Raw genomic sequence first — 18,196 nt, forward strand, 5'->3', positions numbered from 1 at the left:
TTATATTCGGAAAAGAATAACTTTGTAATCTGAAGATTTTCCGTGGTGCCCCGACTTCCTAGTTAATTAAATGTACATGATTAGTTTAATCACGTAATAATTATTACAGAGAATTGATTTGATAAAAAAACAGTATTCACCTTCAATGATACTAAAGACACGACACTGTACATAAGACAACTGTTGGGACCGCCCCAGCTGAGTTTTCTGATAGACCTGTACAGTGTGCAGAGTTTGTTGTTGTAACCTATCCACTTCAGGTGTCCCTGGTGGTGAATTTCCACCACAGTAGGCCTCACTCTAGCCTTGTTGTCAACAACTTCACACTTAAAGGTAAGGCCTCACTTTAACATTTATGGCTATGGCTATGATAAGCCTGTTCAGCCCATAGGATACTGTATATGACATGACAGACATGTTTTCCCACCCAATGTGGGATAGATCCAAAATGTACCCACATCACTATTATATAAATAGATAGATAAATGTTACAGACACCTCTATGCTGTCAAAACATAATATTCCTTTGACAGGTATGCATATTATGAATTATATTTTGGGTACCACATGAGCAAAAGTATGTGGACACCTGCTCATTAAACATCTCATTCCAAAATCATGGGCATTATTATGGAGTTGGTCCCCCCTTTGCTCTATAACAGCCCCCACTCTTCTGGGAATTCTTTCCGCTAGATGTTGGAACATTGCTCCAGGAACTTTCTTCCATTCAGCCACAAGAGCATTAGTGAGGTTGGGCACTGATGCTGGGCGATTAGGCTTGGCTCGCAGTCTGCGTTCCAATTCATCCCAAAGGTGTTCGATGGGGTTGAGGTCAGGGCTCTGTGTTGGCCAGTCAAGTTCTTCCACACCGATCTCGACAAGCCATTTCTGTATGGACCTCGCTTTGTGCACGGAGGCATTGTAATGCTGAAACAGGAAAGGGTCTTCCCCAAACTGTAGCCACAAAGTTGGAAGCACAGAATCGTCTACCATGTCATTGTATGCTGTAGCGTTAAGATGTCCCTTTTACTGGAACTAAGGGGCCTAGCCCGAACCATGGAAAACAGTCCCATACCATTATTTCTCCTCCACCAAACTTTACAGTTGGCATTATGCATTCGGGTAGGTTCGCAAAACCCAAGTTCGTACGTCAGACTGCCAAATGGTAAAACGAGATTCATCACTCCAAAGAACGTGTTTTTACTGCTCCAGAGTCCACTGGCGGCGAGCTTTACACCACTCCAGCCAACACTTGGCATTGTGCATGGTGACCTTAGGCTTGTATGTAGCTGCTCGGCCATGAAAACCCATTTCATGAAGCTCCTGACGAACAGTTCTTGTGCTGACGTTGCTTCCAGAGGCCGTTTTGTTTGTATAGTGTATGTATACATCAGATATGGTATGTTTTTCTTCCTGTAGGATGCTCTTTGGTTCAGGGCTAGCCATCCTCTTCCTCATGGCCACATCCAGTGCACAGACCAGCCCACAGCCCTGTCAGTGTTCAGCCCTACACCCTGCAGGACTACCGATCAACTGCAGCTCCCTGAGCCTCAGAGAAGTCCCACCTCTCTTTCCAGACACCACTAGCTCCACCTCCAGAACAACCAGCTTTCCACAGTACCTCCAGGACACTTCGACAGGCTGCAATGCCTGAGAAGGGTCACCCTGTCTGGGAACCCTTTCCACTGTAACTGTGAAATCCAGTACCTAAGTACCTGGCTGAAGGGGAACGGGGCTGTCGTGTCTGGTGGGGGGCCCACCTGTGCCAGCCCAAGTAGTGTGGCACACACAGCAATCACTGTGCTCAGTGATGCCTACTGGATCAGAGACACGCATGGTTTGAGGCTGACTCTCTGAAGTCGCTGGAGCCCAAACACAGGAGGACACTCCAGAGGCTCTCTGTTGTCTGAGGAATGTGAGAACTCTGCCTCTCTCACCGGGTGATGCGAGCATGGACGAGGGAGTGTGACCAAAGTTAGGGAAAGCTGAACTTTATGCAAATACTCTGTGACATCACGCCATTTTTTTTGTTGTTGAATTTTACCCCCTTTTTCTCCCCAATTTCGGGGTATCCAATTGTTTAGTAGCTACTATCTTGTCTCATCGCTACAACTCCCGTACGGGCACGGGCTCGGGAAAGACGAAGGTTGAAAGTCATGCATCCTCCGATACACAACCCAACCAAGCCGCACTGCTTCTTAACACAGCGCGATCCAACCCGGAAGCCAGCCACACCAATGTGTCAGAGGAAACACTGTGCACCTGGCAACCTTGGTTAACACGCACTGCGCCCGGCCCGCCACAGGAGTCGCTGGTGCGCGATGAGACAAAGATTTCCCTACCGGCCAAACCCTCCCTAACCAGGACGACGCTAGGCCAATTGTGCGCCGCCCCACGGACCTCCCGGTCGCGGCCGGTTACGACAGAGCCTGGGCGCGAAGCCAGAGTCTCTGGTGGCGCAGCTGGCGCTGCAGTACAGAGCCCTTAACTATTGCGCCACCCGGGAGGCCGACATCGCGTAATTTTTTACCAATCGAAGCTCACTATAGCTTCCAGCCCCTACTGGATTGGCTGTTGATACCTAGCACAACCCATCTTGCTTGCTAGCACCCACATGAGGGTGAAGCTTCTTTTTTTTTTACCTTTATTTAACTAGGCAAGTCAGTTAAGAACAGATTCTTATTTACAATGACGGCCTACACCGGCCAAACCCGGACAACACTCAGCTAATTGTGCACCGCCCTATGGAGTTGTGCTCCGCCCTATGGGACTTCCAATTATGGCCGGTTGATTTGATATGATTAGGATCTCTTTTAGTCCCCATTTGGACTAATCTTCCAAGAGTCCTTAACATTAAAATAAAATGTATAATACAAACACACTTTCACATATAACACACTAGTACAAACATACATAATACACTAGCATAATGACCCAATAAATACTCAATCTAAAAAAAGATTGATTCTTCATCTACTATAGTCCCACAACATTTCTATATACTATATTTAAATTGTTTTTAAATAATGTTTAAACTTATATATTGAAAGGTTTCTAGTTTGCTCAGTTAATTTATTCCATGTATTTATTGCTCTAAATCGAAATGTTCTTTTGCCCATTTCTTTTTTCTGTCTGGATAACGCATAGATGGTGGACAATCTATTCCTAGTATTTATGGAATGTCTGTCTCTTACCAACTGAATACCGTTGTGAATAGAACTTGGACGTTTTAAATTATGTATATTATAAAATAAAATAAGCATGTTTTTTTCAATTATCTTGTTGATTGATGACCAACCAAGAACACTGCGCATGACTGCAACAGAAGAACCATATCTCTGCCTTAAAACAATCCTTGCTGCGTTATTCTGTGCATTCTGCAGCCTCCTAACTTCACTAGATGATGCATTTCCACAGACCACCGAACAATAGTTCACTTGACTCTCAACCAATGCCTGTGTTATTTGCTGAATGATTTCCCCTGGTAAATATTTAGCTATCCTTCTGATTATGCATGCTGTTTTAATATTTTTTTTTTTACATAGATTAGTTATTTGAGACGACCATGATAAGCAGTTGTCTAGCTGCACTCCCAGTAGTTTGGTTTCTGCCACTTCTTCAATTTGTACTCCTCCCATACTTAATTGTATCCCATGCTGTTTTGGCCTTTTCCTAGTTGAACAGACCAACATAACTTTGGTTTTCTTAGTGTTTAAAGCAAGTTTGTAGTATCATCTGCAAATATAGTAGCTTGAGTTTCAACCAAGGCATAGGGAAGGTCGTTGGTGTATATTAAGTAGAGAAGTGGCCCAAGGCAGCTGCCCTGCGGTATTCCACAGTTTAACACATTAGGGGAAGAAAATGAACCATTGATATAGGTAGACTGTTTCCTGTCAGTTAGATATGACTGCACCCAATTCAATGCTACCTCCTTAAAACCATAATGCATTAATGTTGTCAAGATTATTTAATGATCCACTAAATCAAATGCTGCACTGAAATCTAAAAATAGTACACCTACAAACCTGCCATTATCCATAGCATTGAGCCACTGGTCAGTGATGTCAACCAATGCAGTGGCAGTGGAATGGTTTTTGCGATAAGCATGCTGATTGGCTGTAATCAGATCATTCTTTTCCATATAATCCCACATTTGTCTACTCACAATACCCTTGTATTACAGCAATACCCTTGATACAGCCTGGATTCGAACCAGGGTGTCTGTAGTGACGCCTCAAGCACTGAGATGCAATGCCTTATACAGCTGTGCAATTCGGGAGACATTTAGGTGTTGTACAATTTGCAAATATTGTTAACACTAGATAAGTGAGAATATTTATTTCTGAAACTGAAGATGTGTGCATGAGGACAGTAAGAAGAAAACCAGTAGGATATATGACAAGAAGATAAGCATGTTTTATTTTCTATGGAGTCGTTTGTTTTCATGTTAACAAACCCATGCTATATCATCAGCACTGAAGAACAGGTAGCCAGCTTTTTTCTTTTTTTAAGGCTACGCTATTTTCATATCTTATAAAATATGTAATGCATCAACAGAAATGCATGGTTAATACACCTATGATAAAATAGCTTCTCTTATATTCCTATATTTTATATAAATATAAGTGGCTAGATACAGTCTTTGCATCTGTGGTCAAAGTTTAAACACATACGACAGATGGTACATTTACAACAAAGGGCAGGTTTACTAGCTCGGCAAGATATGGTAACATTAAATGAGAATGAATCGTTTTGTTCTGTGCAAATACAGGTTACATGGTTTACATTGCTAGAAATAATGTAGACAGCACAGTTGAAGGACGGCATTGCACCCTAAATATCAAATAGGTATTCTTACAGTACAGGGCCCAGTTTCCCAAAAGCATCTTAAGGATAAATTAATATTAGAACCATCTATGGTTCTAACGATAAAATTGCATTAATATGCTTTTGGGAAACCGGGCCAAGTACAGTATAATGCATTAAATCTACCTTAATGAAATGCATGCATAGATGTAACAGACAAAACGTATGGTAGACAGTAATATGGTCAGTTTGAGAAGGAATTGAAAACATATGAATTACATAGAATTCATAAAAATATTTATAACTTATTGTAGTCATTAAGATACATAAGACCACTTAAATCAAATTAACAATTTGAAAGATTGTCATAATCTTTGTACATAATCACAACTAAGAAAATACTTATTCATAATACTATTAAATAAGGCTTTCATTAAAATCAATTGCCATTACTTAAAAGCGGGTACAATACAATACAACAGAATGAATAACAGTTAAATCTCACTACAGTACTTTACACCGTTATGAGTTTGAATATGACCTATTAAGTTCCTTCAATGCACTGCCAAGTTGTAAACACTGTCCAACGTAACTCAGTAAGTGGGGTTTCCCAGTTAAGACTAATCTTATCCATCGTTATCATACAAAACAAATCTGCACAACACTGGATATTGATCAGGTCTGCTCTGTATCAATTTTTAGGAACCCCCTCCTTTTTAACCCAGAACCATATAATTTGAATATAATCAATTCTAATTCTATGGCCGGCACAGGCAAACCTGAGACCTCTACTAAGGAGGTCTCCATGACGACACCAATCTGAAAACATTACTGAGGCACAAACTTCTCCTGCTCAAAGATAAGCTCCACGGCGTCAGCCACGTCCTGCACGATGTGCCCGGGCTCTACCAACGCCGGGTCAAAGCGGAAGTCGCGATGCCCATGAAACACAGTCTCCTTGATGCACTTGTTGGCATAAGTGGGCACCTCCGTGTGGGGGTTGTACACCCCAGTACACACCAGGATGGACTTGCAGGAGGTGGCGGAGGGGGGTGCCAGCTCGCTCTCCCAGGCGTTCTCTACGTGGTCATTGTTCTGGGGAAGGGGTGCATTAGAGCCAGTGCCAGTGGCCATCTTGGCGACAGCTTTGGAGTTCTTCCTCCTGTTCCTCTCCTTCAGGTAACAACTGTAGAGGTTGGCCCCATAGATGTCAGTCATCAGGTTATCCCTGAGGGAGTAGAGAGGCAAAGGAAAGGAAATCAAGGAGAGGAATCAGGTAGTACAGAAATTACATCCCACATCATGGACATCAGCACATCCAGGTGCAGAATCTTAATTTGACCAGTATTGTCGCATCAATATAATCCTGTAACAACAAGATTTGAACATTCAAATTTTTCCACCAATGTAATGTTTAATCTGTGGTTAGGCTATAATTAGGCTATATGAAAATTGCAATACTGTTAATATAACTGTAGTGCGGGTTTCAGTGAATGTATCTAAATCTCAAAGCTCATCTGCATTTCCTGCGGTGCAGGAAAATTCTCAGCCACAACAGCGATCAAATTAAGAGCCCACACTTATAACAACTACTTTAGCTTCAAGATGAAATCTAGCTGTGATTTGAATCCCCAAAAAACAAACATGTAATTATAATGATATGTTATCATTCTGCAATTACCCATTTTTTACCTAGTAGTATATTTGTTCACGTAAAATAAATGGCCACCATTTTTGCTGTCAACAGTGAGATAACAGGGGTCTTACCCAATAGCATAGAGGGAGGTGATGGGCTGTGTCCAGTTTCTCTCCACAGCCTGGCCTCTGATGAGGTACTCAGCAAAGTGGTAGGTCAGTTCACTGGGCTTCCCCATCAGAGCTTTGTACTTCACCTCTTTACCTGTTATCTTCTTGTAGATGTTCTCCAGGCACACCAGGAATGTCCCATGACCAAACCTGGAGTTGAGATCATATAAAGAAGCAAACATGTAATGAAAACATGATCAATTAAACTAATCACACTCATTGAACCATTTTCTTGAAGGCCAGACTTCAATGAGCTTAGTCCCGTTTTGCATCCAGGACATTAATAGATTCTATGGGAAAAAAACAAATGTCTTTCTTCCTATTCATATCTGCCTGTCTTTTCACCACATTTCAATAACAGCTCTGATTCACTGTGGTTACCGTGGAGACTGGGCCTCAGCCATCCACATGAGATCCATGTTGCAGGCCAGCAGGGGGAGATGGGGAAGCTTTTGGGTCTGATGGGCTCCGCTCAGGTTCCCATTGGTCAGAAGGATATCAATTATCAGCTGGAGGTTGGTCTCCCATCGGATGGGCTCCCCAAACAGAATAACAGCTGGACCGGGAAGAGAAAAGATGTGGAATATGATGGATATGATATAGAATTGCGATTACGGTGACAGTTCAACAACAAGATCAATCAGAAGAAGAGAATCCATTTACAAGCCCTCACCTTCTACTGTGGGAAGGTTGGCAATAGGACTGGACTGAAAATAAAATAAGAAATGGAAGGTGCTTAGGAAAGCCTCTGAAATATAGCCTGTCTATGGTTCTTGATGTATACATCGGCTCGAGTCTCACCGGCAGTTTGGGCCGTCTGTTGTGGTCCACCATGTCCAGCAGAGGAAAGGATTCTCTCAACATGTCGATACTGACCACATTCTGGAAGCCCAAGCTTATAATTTTAAGGATTACACCACCACTGATCTGTTTGTGCTTATCTCCACCCCCCTCTAGGTGTCGCCCATCTTCCCCACTTATCCCCTGGCTATTTATACCTATGTTTTCTGTCTGTCTGTGCCAGTTTGTCTTGTTTGTTCAAGTCAACCAGAGTTCTCAGCTCCTGTTTATCCCCAGTCTCTCTTTTTCTCGTCCTCCTGGTTTTGACCCTTGCCTTTCCTGACTCTGAGCCCACCTGACCACTCTGCCTATCCCTGACTCTGAGCCCGCCTGACCACTCTGCCTATCCCTGACTCTGAGCCCGCCTGACCACTCTGCCTATCCCTGAGCCCGCCTGACCACTCTGCCTATCCCTGACTCTGAGCCCGCCTGACCACTCTGGCTATCCCTGACTCTGAGCCCGCCTGACCACTCTGCCTATCCCTGACTCTGAGCCCGCCTGACCACTCTGCCTATCCCTGACTCTGAGCCCGCCTGACCACTCTGCCTATCCCTGACTCTGAGCCCGCCTGCCTGACCACTCTACCTGCCTTGACCTTTTGTTTGTCTGCCCCTGTTGTTGCAATAAACATTGTAACTTCAACACAGTTTGCACTTGGGTCTGATATACCTGATATAATCAGCTTGTTAATTCATTTCTAGGTAATTTTTATTTTTTATTTACCTAGGCAAGTCAGTTAAGAACAAATTCTTATTTACAATGACGGTCTAGGAACAGTGTTAACAGGTTAACAGCCTTGTTCAGGGGCAGAATGACAGAATTTGATCTTGTCAGCTCGGGGATTCGATCTAGCAACCTTTCGGTTACTGGTCCAAAGCTCTAACCACTAGGCTACCTGCCGCCCCGATATTCTCTTATCAAGCTACGTCAAGTAGATTCTTTGATAATGTCTGCCAATACATATTGTATTTCAAAAGGATACTTTTTGGCAATATCCAGGACGGGCCCTTGTCCTGACACCAGAACACACTTGTCATGGTATTTCTTGAACATCCTCAGTGGACTGTGTGACATCATCACCTGGTCCATGGTGATCTGGTAACAAAAACACCAGTCAGATAGGCTGAGCCAGACCTACAGCAAGCAATATCTTCAAGAGGACCTAATTGGTTTGATTTTCTGTGCAACGAGAGACACACATACAGTTGAATTTCATGTCAAAAGGCTGTGTATAATGCAGGTCATTGTCTACCTCTGCTGGTCCTAATATTTAGCCATCATATGGCTGAGAACTCGTTTAAAGTCAAAAGACAATGCACCACATTAACATGTACAGCATGAGTGGCTAACTGCCCACACAGGGACTAGAATTAAAGTATGTCTTAATCATTACAGATTGTGTGGCAGAAGAGAGCAGTGAGACACTTACAGGCACTCCCAGGATGTGCGAGAGCTGGTCTGCTTTCATCTGCCGCATACAATTCCCTGCGTTGGTGACAAAAACAACTGGTACCACAAATTGTCCCTGGGAGTTGACCAGTTTTTGGAAGGCCTTTTTTGCAGCAGGGATGGGTATCTTTCCCCGGACAAGCACGCCATCGATGTCAAACAGCAGGCCAAAGCATGGCTGTGGCTGGGATAGGAAGAGAGAATGATTCATATGTCACATTCTAGATCGCTACATTATGACATAAAACTGTAATGTTGACATCATGCATCATTAGAAATATTCCACTCAACAATATAAGACCCATCCCCAAAGCATGGGTCTGAGTTGACACACAAGACAGGATGCAGGACCATGCGTGTGGTTGTTTTAAATATGAATCTAGACTAGTAATGATTTAGTTTCTGTATGTTACAACACACAACTATTTCCAGGGTATTGCTCAACAGTCTTAACCTCATACGACCATCCTGAAGTCCCGTAAGTTTACAATCTGTTTCGCTATTGGTGTGGATCAGGCTACAACAGTCTAGCCTCTAGGTAGATGTGGAAGGAAATGTGAATTGTGGAGGCAGCTCACATAAAGAGAAAATAAACATAATATGTGATGTGAGGGTAGAAATTCATAGGCCCTGTGCTTATTGGGACTTTCCTCTTATCAAAGCCACTTTACTGACAGGCCCAATATGCCATATGGATACATATGCACCTCTGAGGCCTATTATTTAGAGAGAAAGAACAGAACAGGGCTCCGGGCAGCCGAGCGGAAATGGAGGAAAACTCGCCTCCCTGCGGACCTGGCATCCTTTCACTCCCTCCTCTGTACATTTTCCTCTTCTCTCTCTGCTGCTAAAGCCACTTTCTACCACTCTAAATTCCAAGCATCTGCCTCTAACCCTAGGAAGCTCTTTGCCACCTTCTCCTCCCTCCTGAATCCTCCTCCCCCCCCCCTCCTCCCTCTCTGCAGATGACTTCGTCAACCATTTTGAAAAGAAATCCTCGTTTGCTAAGTCAAACGACACCGCTGGTTCTGCTCACACTGCCCTACCCTGTGCTCTGACCTCTTTCTCCCCTCTCTCCAGATGAAATCTCGCGTCTTGTGACGGCCGGCCGCCCAACAACCTGCCCGCTTGACCCTATCCCCTCCTCTCTTCTCCAGACCATTTCCGGAGACCTTCTCCCTTACCTCACCTCGCTCATCAACTCATCCCTGACCGCTGGCTACGTCCCTTCCGTCTTCAAGAGAGCGAGAGTTGCACCCCTTCTGAAAAAACCTACACTCGATCCCTCCGATGTCAACAACTACAGACCAGTATCCCTTCTTTCTTTTCTCTCCAAAACTCTTGAACGTGCCGTCCTTGGCCAGCTCTCCCGCTATCTCTCTCAGAATGACCTTCTTGATCCATATCAGTCAGGTTTCAAGACTAGTCATTCAACTGAGACTGCTCTTCTCTGTATCACGGAGGCGCTCCGCACTGCTAAAGCTAACTCTCTCTCCTCTGCTCTCATCCTTCTAGACCTATCGGCTGCCTTCGATACTGTGAACCATCAGATCCTCCTCTCCACCCTCTCCGAGTTGGGCATCTCCGGCGCGGCCCACGCTTGGATTGCGTCCTACCTGACAGGTCGCTCCTACCAGGTGGCGTGGCGAGAATCCGTCTCCACACCACGTGCTCTCACCACTGGTGTCCCCCAGGGCTCTGTTCTAGGCCCTCTCCTATTCTCGCTATACACCAAGTCACTTGGCTCTGTCATAACCTCACATGGTCTCTCCTATCATTGCTATGCAGACGACACACAATTAATCTTCTCCTTTCCCCCTTCTGATGACCATGTGGCGAATCGCATCTCTGCATGTCTGGCAGACATATCAGTGTGGATGACGGATCACCACCTCAAGCTGAACCTCGGCAAGACGGAGCTGCTCTTCCTCCCGGGGAAGGACTGCCCGTTCCATGATCTCGCCATCACGGTTGACAACTCCATTGTGTCCTCCTCCCAGAGCGCTAAGAACCTTGGCGTGATCCTGGACAACACCCTGTCGTTCTCAACTAACATCAAGGCGGTGGCCCGTTCCTGTAGGTTCATGCTCTACAACATCCGCAGAGTACGACCCTGCCTCACACAGGAAGCGGCGCAGGTCCTAATCCAGGCACTTGTCATCTCCCGTCTGGATTACTGCAACTCGCTGTTGGCTGGGCTCCCTGCCTGTGCCATTAAACCCCTACAACTCATCCAGAACGCCGCAGCCCGTCTGGTGTTCAACCTTCCCAAGTTCTCTCACGTCACCCCGCTCCTCCGCTCTCTCCACTGGCTTCCAGTTGAAGCTCGCATCCGCTACAAGACCATGGTGCTTGCCTACGGAGCTGTGAGGGGAACGGCACCTCAGTACCTCCAAGCTCTGATCAGGCCCTACACCCAAACAAGGGCACTGCGTTCATCCACCTCTGGCCTGCTCGCCTCCCTACCACTGAGGAAGTACAGTTCCCGCTCAGCCCAGTCAAAACTGTTCGCTGCTCTGGCCCCCCAATGGTGGAACAAACTCCCTCACGACGCCAGGACAGCGGAGTCAATCACCACCTTCCGGAGACACCTGAAACCCCACCTCTTTAAGGAATACCTAGAATGGGATAAAGTAATCCCTCTCACCCCCCTTAAAAGATTTAGATGCACTACTGTTCCACTGGATGTCATAAGGTGAATGCACCAATTTGTAAGTCGCTCTGGATAAGAGCGTCTGCTAAATGACTTAAATGTAAATGTAAATGTAGAAAAAACCCTGATGTAATTCAATTCATTGTAGCCAACATTACAGAAGGAGCTAATGATTTGGGATTGTGATGGAACTGCAATCTCTTCTCCTATTCAAATGGCCCCTACCCACATTTCAACAAAACAACGTGGGGGATGCAGAATTGACTGCTAAGAACAGTGCAACTGTGTGATTAAAGGCAGAAGAGCCCCCCTGTGAATGACACAGCAAAATGCAACATCAGAGTCTAAAGCATCGACATATACTTGCCAGGTCGCAATTGTAAATGAGAACTTGTTCTCAACTTGCCTACCTGGTTAAATAAATAAATAAAATAGGCAAACAAATATCAGCCTAGGCTACTATAGGCCTATCGATTCAAGATCGCGATTTGGCATAAACAAATGAGACGATGTTTTGACATATTATGGAAAATGTTACAACTGGCCATGTTACAACTCAAATGTGCATTTGTCTATATTTTGTCAATCGTAGGTTTAAGTCTCCAGAAAAAAATACGATAGGTTGTGGGTGTCTTTATTCATTTGTTTGTTTCAAGAAAATACCCACTCATCTTGAGCGATAACATTCGGAGACATAAAAATGTGCCCGTTTGGATTTTGAAAACTGATTGGGAAAAAACTAACATTTGGGGACCCAAAGCGCCCATCCCCAAAAATACCAGTGCAATTCTACATTCTTTGGTATTCCTATTACAAGGAAACATTGGCTACAATGTATCAGCTGACAGTGCAGAATTCATTTGGAAGCAACAGCTTTGCAGTGCAGAATTCATTTGGAAGCAACAGCTTTGCAGTTCGAATCGTACCTTGCTAATAGACACGATTCCGCTAAACCCGCACTCAGAACCGGCAAATCCAGCTCTTCGCCTGACTTGTCGGTTACACAGGGCGTTCAGAGCTCGGTAAAACGGCAGGAGTCCCCTCATCTCCGCCTACTTTCACCGGCGACCGAAAAATAATGAAGCACCAAATAAAAAAGCCGGCTTGGACCGAGCTTGTTTTCTTCCGATTTTTTTTCTATGCACGGCGAAATGACCACATATGAGGACTTCCTTTTAGTGCTTTCAATACAACTGGGAACACGGAAAAAAACGAGGTCAAATCATGACGTCAGTAGTGTTCAGGTCGGAGCTCTAGAAAGATGCTCGCGTTTCCGACCTTCCAAATTCCGAGTTGGATTATCGTTCGAAACGATTATTTCGAGTCGGTGCTTGTTTTTTCTCCGCGACGTCACAGTTGTCTTGACCGCACGGAAGTCGGAGATTTCCGAGTTTTTGTGAACGCGGCATTTTATTACGCACTGTTGAAAATCGTAAACAGCGGCAGAACTAGACTGCGGCCCCAGCTGCCATTTTGAACATCAGGTGGAGCAATAGAAATGCAGGGGAAAACAGCAGCAAGGATACTGGCCATTTTAGAAGTATAGATTGGTGCAGTGCAGTAGACAAAATTCCTCAAAGTAATACAAGTATTAATTGACTTAGTCCATGTTTTCAATTGATTTATTTCCATTTTCTGAGACCAAATAAGGGCCAAACTGACTGCAAAATTGACAACCGGGAGAGCTGAAGCACAAGTGGGTCTTTATATATAGGTTGGCTAAATTTACACTGCAAGTGCCATCCAAGGGTAATTTGACATGGAAATCTGAGCTATGGGTTAGATGACAGGAGGATTCCCCATGGAGTTTGCTACAACCTGTTCTATATTCTCTCTGGGAAGAAAAGTCTGCCTAGTCCTGTACTATAACTGTTGACAATGTGAGGCTACCCACAATCAATGAGTGTCAATTTGTAAAGAAAATGTTACATGACACATTTCTAGGGCAGTGTTTAAGTTGTTCTACAAACTCAGAATTGCTGACCAATACAGAATATATACACAACTACATTCAAGAAAGCAATACAAGACCTAGAAGAAATAAGCATTGAAATAAATGCAATCACAAGAATCTTCCTCCCCGTGCTCCTCCTGCTTTATTGATAGTTTAAAATTACATTTCTATGTTCTACGACTTCAGATGCGTTTTCCTTCCGACTTAAAAACTGAGTACAAGCAAATTTGATTTTTACAGTAGTCTAAGTGATATTGTACAAAAATAACATTTGATTTCTGTGAAAACATTCTCCATTCCGAAATAACTGCTTAATTCTGATGATCTGACAACTGTTTTTGTTGCTAATTGTTCCTCCAAGGTAAAAGTTTCCAAAATAATTTTTGGGGGAAACACCTACCATGGTCTATTTACTGATACTCCTTTAAATTGTAAACAGATTTCTTTTTATAAAAGAACAGAAGATTCTTTAAATTCTTCCAAAAATGTAATGGCATTTATCGATATAACATGCAGTTTGTTATCGCCCGGCACTTAGCTGCTTGTTGGGCCCAGATGCAAACAGCTCATATGTTGTGAACTGTTTCCCATGTCATACTCTCTTGGCCAACTCATGTTATCCCACTAAAACAAACCAAAAATAACCATACATGGAAGTTCAGGTTTCTTTTTACTCCCTTCTTACTGAGACTCGCTTTCCACAAGCCCAGAGGTCCTCTCTATCCCATATATTTAGTCCCATTCATTCATCTCTGTTCACCAGTGGCTTGGAAAGGGGGATTCTTTAACAAAGCATTATACATAACACCGCTACCAAACTAAACAAACATTTTTTGTATTGAATGCAGAAAGATTTTTTTCCCCACCCCTTTCTTCATATTACATGTTGAGAGGCTCACTGGCCCGGGACTAGCCTCTGTCAGCCAACCTTTGGCCAGTGAAGAGGATTCAGAGAAAAATAATACAACCAACCATCAATCAGAAAAAAATAGGAGGGGCAACAAAGGGCACTGATTATGCGGTGGCTTCGATGGTGCACTCTTTCGCCAGGTGGCCGGTGTTGCCGCATTTGTAGCAGTTCACCTCACTGGCTTTGCTGCACTGCACAGCAACATGGCCAATCTCGCCACACCTGGAGAGAGGAGAGAAAACATTAGGATTTCAGTTGACCAAGCATAAGAGTTATCATTTACATGGCTTTGGCGGAGACGGGAACTAATCTGCAAACAAAAAGCGGAAGGACACTGCATAACTACTTGAAAGCCTTTAAGACTACAGTAAAGCCATGTATGTCCCCAAAAGAAGGGGGTACCAGAGGCTGCATGTCACCCTCCAGAAGACTTGTCGAAACACGCTGTGTGTTCAGCAGTTGTTAGTCAAGTCTGCGCTGTACATGGAAACATGCAAGTATGAGTCGTTACCATGTGTATTTATTAAACGTTTTTTTACAATAAAATATTTTTACTAAGTGGCCACTCACCTGTAACATTTGACTTTATCGCAGAGTTTCTGGATGTGACCAAAGCCACCGCAGGAATAGCACTTCTGCTCGTTGGCATGGTCACAGTCACGGGCCACGTGGCCAGCCTTGCCACAGCTGTAGCAGCACTGCTCCCTCTCCTTTTTGGGCTCCTTGCAGTCCCGGGAAATATGGCCACTCCTGTGGCAGTTGTAGCAGGCTGACGAGAAAGAAAAAAGTTATATTACAAGATTTGTTCTTTAAATTAAAAAGTGTATTATGGCATTTTGTCAGAACTACTTTAAAGCAATTAACAGCATTGCTATCAATAATGAATACATATCTTTCAAAATACCATTATTCAAACAAGAATGTGTTTTATACAATGTTTCTAACATGTAATAAACATTCTGAAATACCATGTGTCCCCAGATCCTGAATAACAGTAGGACCTAGTACATAGTGACAGTCACAAGAAGGCTGCAACTATTGCTCACTGTAAAGCTGAACAAGTCCATATTGAAACGACAAGTTTAACGTTAAGAAAACTGGGAGTTGGGTTGACATAAAACCATTGGCATGTACTAAGCATTCAATAAAGGAAAGAAAAGTATTCTCACCATCCTCAGTCTGTTCACAGTCCCTGGCAATGTGACCTTGCTCTCCACAGCGATAGCAGAACAGATCTAGAAGAAGAAAGGTGACCGAGGTTTACTATATTCTCATCCGTGAAGAAAACTGGCAACTAACTCTGAGGAACATGTATCGTTCTGCTGCTATGTCAGCTAAATTGACATTGAACTATGCAATTGTGAGCTAAATCAACAGAATCACTTAACATATTGTGACTAAGACAACCATGCGTTGTCATTTTGATATCCCAGTGGTAACAAAGCAACCAACAGTGAGGTTATTCCCCATAGGAGAAGGCTTTTGTGCGCAGCAAACTTAAGGCAGCTGCTGATAATTGTTCATAGATCTCGGCTTGACAAGCCAGTCTCACACACGGTGTAGAATGTGTCCCAAAAACCAAGAAAAGTACCCTTTCCTCTTCCTCTGCCCCTGCCGCGGCCACGCCCCCCACTCCCAGCTTCAGGACAGTTCTTGATCCAATGCCCAGGACGGCCACATCGAAAGCACTCACTGCTGCTGCTCATCTCCATATCTGCAAAGAAAACAGAAAATACTTAACTAAAACCACACTTTTGGCAAGTCATTTCCAAAGCTGCAGGAATTCTAAGGGTATGGTAAATGATGCATTCAACAGTGGAGTCAAAGGTAGGATTGGCCAATAAAAGCTGGGCCAATCCATGGCTTGTTCTGACCCAATCAAGTGACTGACCAACTCAATCAACTATGTGCTGTTAGCTTGATCATCAGCCCTGCCTACAGACGTTTCAACTTCTAGTTTTGTTTTTTACTTTGTTAAGTTGTTAACTAACGTGAATAAAAAATTAAAAAATGTGTCACTGGATGTAGTTTTTATTTTACTAGGCAAGTCAGTTAAGAACAAATTCTTATTTTCAATGACGGCCTAGGAACAGTGGGTTAACTGCCTGTTCAAGGGCAGAACGACAGATGTTGTACCTTGTCAGCTCGGGGATTTGAACTTGCAACCTTTCGGTTACTAGTCCAATGCTCTAACCACTAGGCTACCACTAGGCTACCCTGCCGCCCTGCCGGTTAAACGTTGGGTGGTAAAACATACAATTGTGCACGCCTGTGCATGACTATACAGAAACGTAGTTTAAAGTTGACTTATTGTCATCACAATTGAGGCTGAAATGACGTGGAAACAACGTTGATTCAACCAGTTTATGCCCAGTAGATGGGATCAAGCTAACTCGTGGCTACTATTTTAAAATGTAAAAAATAATGATCCGTATGCCACCTGAAATAAGCTACATTTCGTGGTGGTTTGGTCATGTCTACCCCTGCTTGAGCAAGCTGACATGCGGGCATTATGAAAGGGCCTAACACGTTACCCTACAACGCTAGCGTAGATAGCTAGCCAACTAGCTAGCAACGTCGGTAGCTAATGAAACACATGTCACGTCTGGCCAATTGATTAACGTTAGCAATGCTAGCTACCTAGCAAACACAAACCTGATTAACTGCAAAATATGGCTTATACTCCCTGACAATTTGATCTACCGAGGTACTTTCTATACAGATCCATTAAAAATGTAGTTATCCTCCGTAAAAACATGACCAGTGCATGAGGCTTTCTGGCCTTGTCACGTTGAGATTGCATTTAGCTACAGCTAGAAACTGCTGCAAACACCACCTCTTGAATGTGGCATTGCTAGGCCGCGCAGCAGCCATTCAACGTTCTAAAAATTGCAGTTATCAAGCACATTCACAAATACTTCGTTTCAATAGTATATTGCTAGACACATTAATCGGTCATATTTTAACGAGGAAAAATTCTAATTTAATAGGGCTAATTTCCCGCGCATAACGAAAAAGTCGAAGTAGCAGTTAGGCCACGGACCCAATAACGTTATAACGTGCTACCCGTTAGCTAACATCAGCGAGCCATGAAAACACATGATTTCGGATATTTATTTGATGGCGCCTCTAAGTTTGACACTTTAACTAAGATCGAACATATTACAAATACTCCGATATATTCTAATAAAATGTTTTTATTACTCACCTTACCTAGCTACGAGATTCTCTGCTATTTACGCCTCCTCTCTCCGTTGCGCCACATGCGGTGTGAACACGAGTTTCTAGTGATCATTCACACTATCCAGTCAAAGCTAACGCAGCACTTGGGCATGGTCTTTTTCCAGGACCAATAGCAAACGAGCGCACTTGGACAACCTCCTCCATGGATTGGCAAATCACTGAATAAGACAGCAATTATGTCCCGCCTCCCAAGTTTCTAGTTCCTGCTGTCTGCTGTCAAATCAAAGGTGATCTCATATTTTGATGTTTCATTTGCCATATATTACACGTATAATTGCTAGAATTATAGCCTAATACAATCATGTAGCCTAAGAACTTATTATTCCTCTATGGATATATTCTAATAGCTTTCCACCTCCAAATATCACATTAAAAGAGCTGTATGTAGGCTAAAATGCATATTATGCATCAGTGTTGACTGACACCAATCTTCTCGTGGGCATGCAGATAATCAATCAAATACAATTTTTTGGTATTCAGTATTGAGCATAGCCAATGACCTTGGATCATTTTGATACAAGGTAAAATGGTCTA

The 18,196-nt window shown here is 43.6% G+C and overlaps 2 protein-coding genes and 1 pseudogene across 3 annotated transcripts; 1 reads left to right on the top strand and 2 right to left on the bottom strand.

Moving 5' to 3' along the window:
• Window positions 1–1,420: 1,420 nt before the first annotated feature.
• Window positions 1,421–2,079, top strand: LOC135563148 (platelet glycoprotein IX-like; annotated as a pseudogene).
• Window positions 2,080–4,396: 2,317 nt separating this feature from the next.
• LOC115102092 (haloacid dehalogenase-like hydrolase domain-containing 5) lies at window positions 4,397–13,048 on the bottom strand. The gene is made up of 8 exons (XM_029621666.2): window positions 12,482–13,048; window positions 8,883–9,086; window positions 8,436–8,548; window positions 7,414–7,507; window positions 7,286–7,319; window positions 6,994–7,168; window positions 6,574–6,762; window positions 4,397–6,034 (listed from the first exon to the last, which is right to left on the bottom strand). The coding sequence occupies exons 1-8, from the start codon at window positions 12,599–12,601 to the stop codon at window positions 5,635–5,637; spliced, it is 1,329 nt and encodes a 442-aa protein (XP_029477526.1). The 5' UTR covers window positions 12,602–13,048; the 3' UTR covers window positions 4,397–5,634.
• Window positions 13,049–13,628: 580 nt separating this feature from the next.
• LOC115102093 (CCHC-type zinc finger nucleic acid binding protein-like) lies at window positions 13,629–17,736 on the bottom strand. 2 transcript variants are annotated; one of them, XM_029621668.2, is made up of 5 exons: window positions 17,633–17,736; window positions 16,011–16,133; window positions 15,589–15,654; window positions 14,990–15,188; window positions 13,629–14,641 (listed from the first exon to the last, which is right to left on the bottom strand). In XM_029621668.2, exons 2-5 carry the CDS (start codon window positions 16,129–16,131, stop codon window positions 14,524–14,526), a joined length of 504 nt encoding a protein of 167 aa, XP_029477528.1. In that variant the 5' UTR covers window positions 16,132–16,133; window positions 17,633–17,736; the 3' UTR covers window positions 13,629–14,523. The 2 variants fall into 2 exon arrangements, with proteins under 2 accessions (XP_029477528.1, XP_029477527.1); XM_029621667.2 differs by having other exon boundaries at window positions 17,628–17,735.
• Between the last annotated feature and the right edge of the window lie 460 nt (window positions 17,737–18,196).

The sequence above is a fragment of the Oncorhynchus nerka genome, linkage group LG20, assembly GCF_034236695.1.
Source record: "Oncorhynchus nerka isolate Pitt River linkage group LG20, Oner_Uvic_2.0, whole genome shotgun sequence".
Taxonomy (NCBI): Eukaryota; Metazoa; Chordata; class Actinopteri; order Salmoniformes; family Salmonidae; genus Oncorhynchus; species Oncorhynchus nerka.

Bases quoted from the DNA above. Each gene is read 5' to 3' on its own strand.
- LOC115102092 (XM_029621666.2), bottom strand. From the start codon at position 12,601: ATGAGGGGACTCCTGCCGTTTTACCGAGCTCTGAACGCCCTGTGTAAC. The intron at 7,320-7,413 runs GTGAGACTCGAG...TTTTATTTTCAG, and splicing joins ACAGACGGCCCAAACTGCCG to TCCAGTCCTATTGCCAACCT. The intron at 7,169-7,285 runs GTGAGGGCTTGT...TTCCCGGTCCAG, and splicing joins CAACCTTCCCACAGTAGAAG to CTGTTATTCTGTTTGGGGAG.
- LOC115102093 (XM_029621668.2), bottom strand. From the start codon at position 16,131: ATGGAGATGAGCAGCAGCAGTGAGTGCTTTCGATGTGGCCGTCCTGGG. The intron at 15,655-16,010 runs GTACTTTTCTTG...TTCTTCTTCTAG, and splicing joins GGGCAGAGGAAGAGGAAAGG to ATCTGTTCTGCTATCGCTGT. The intron at 15,189-15,588 runs GTGAGAATACTT...CTTTCTCGTCAG, and splicing joins CTGTGAACAGACTGAGGATG to CCTGCTACAACTGCCACAGG.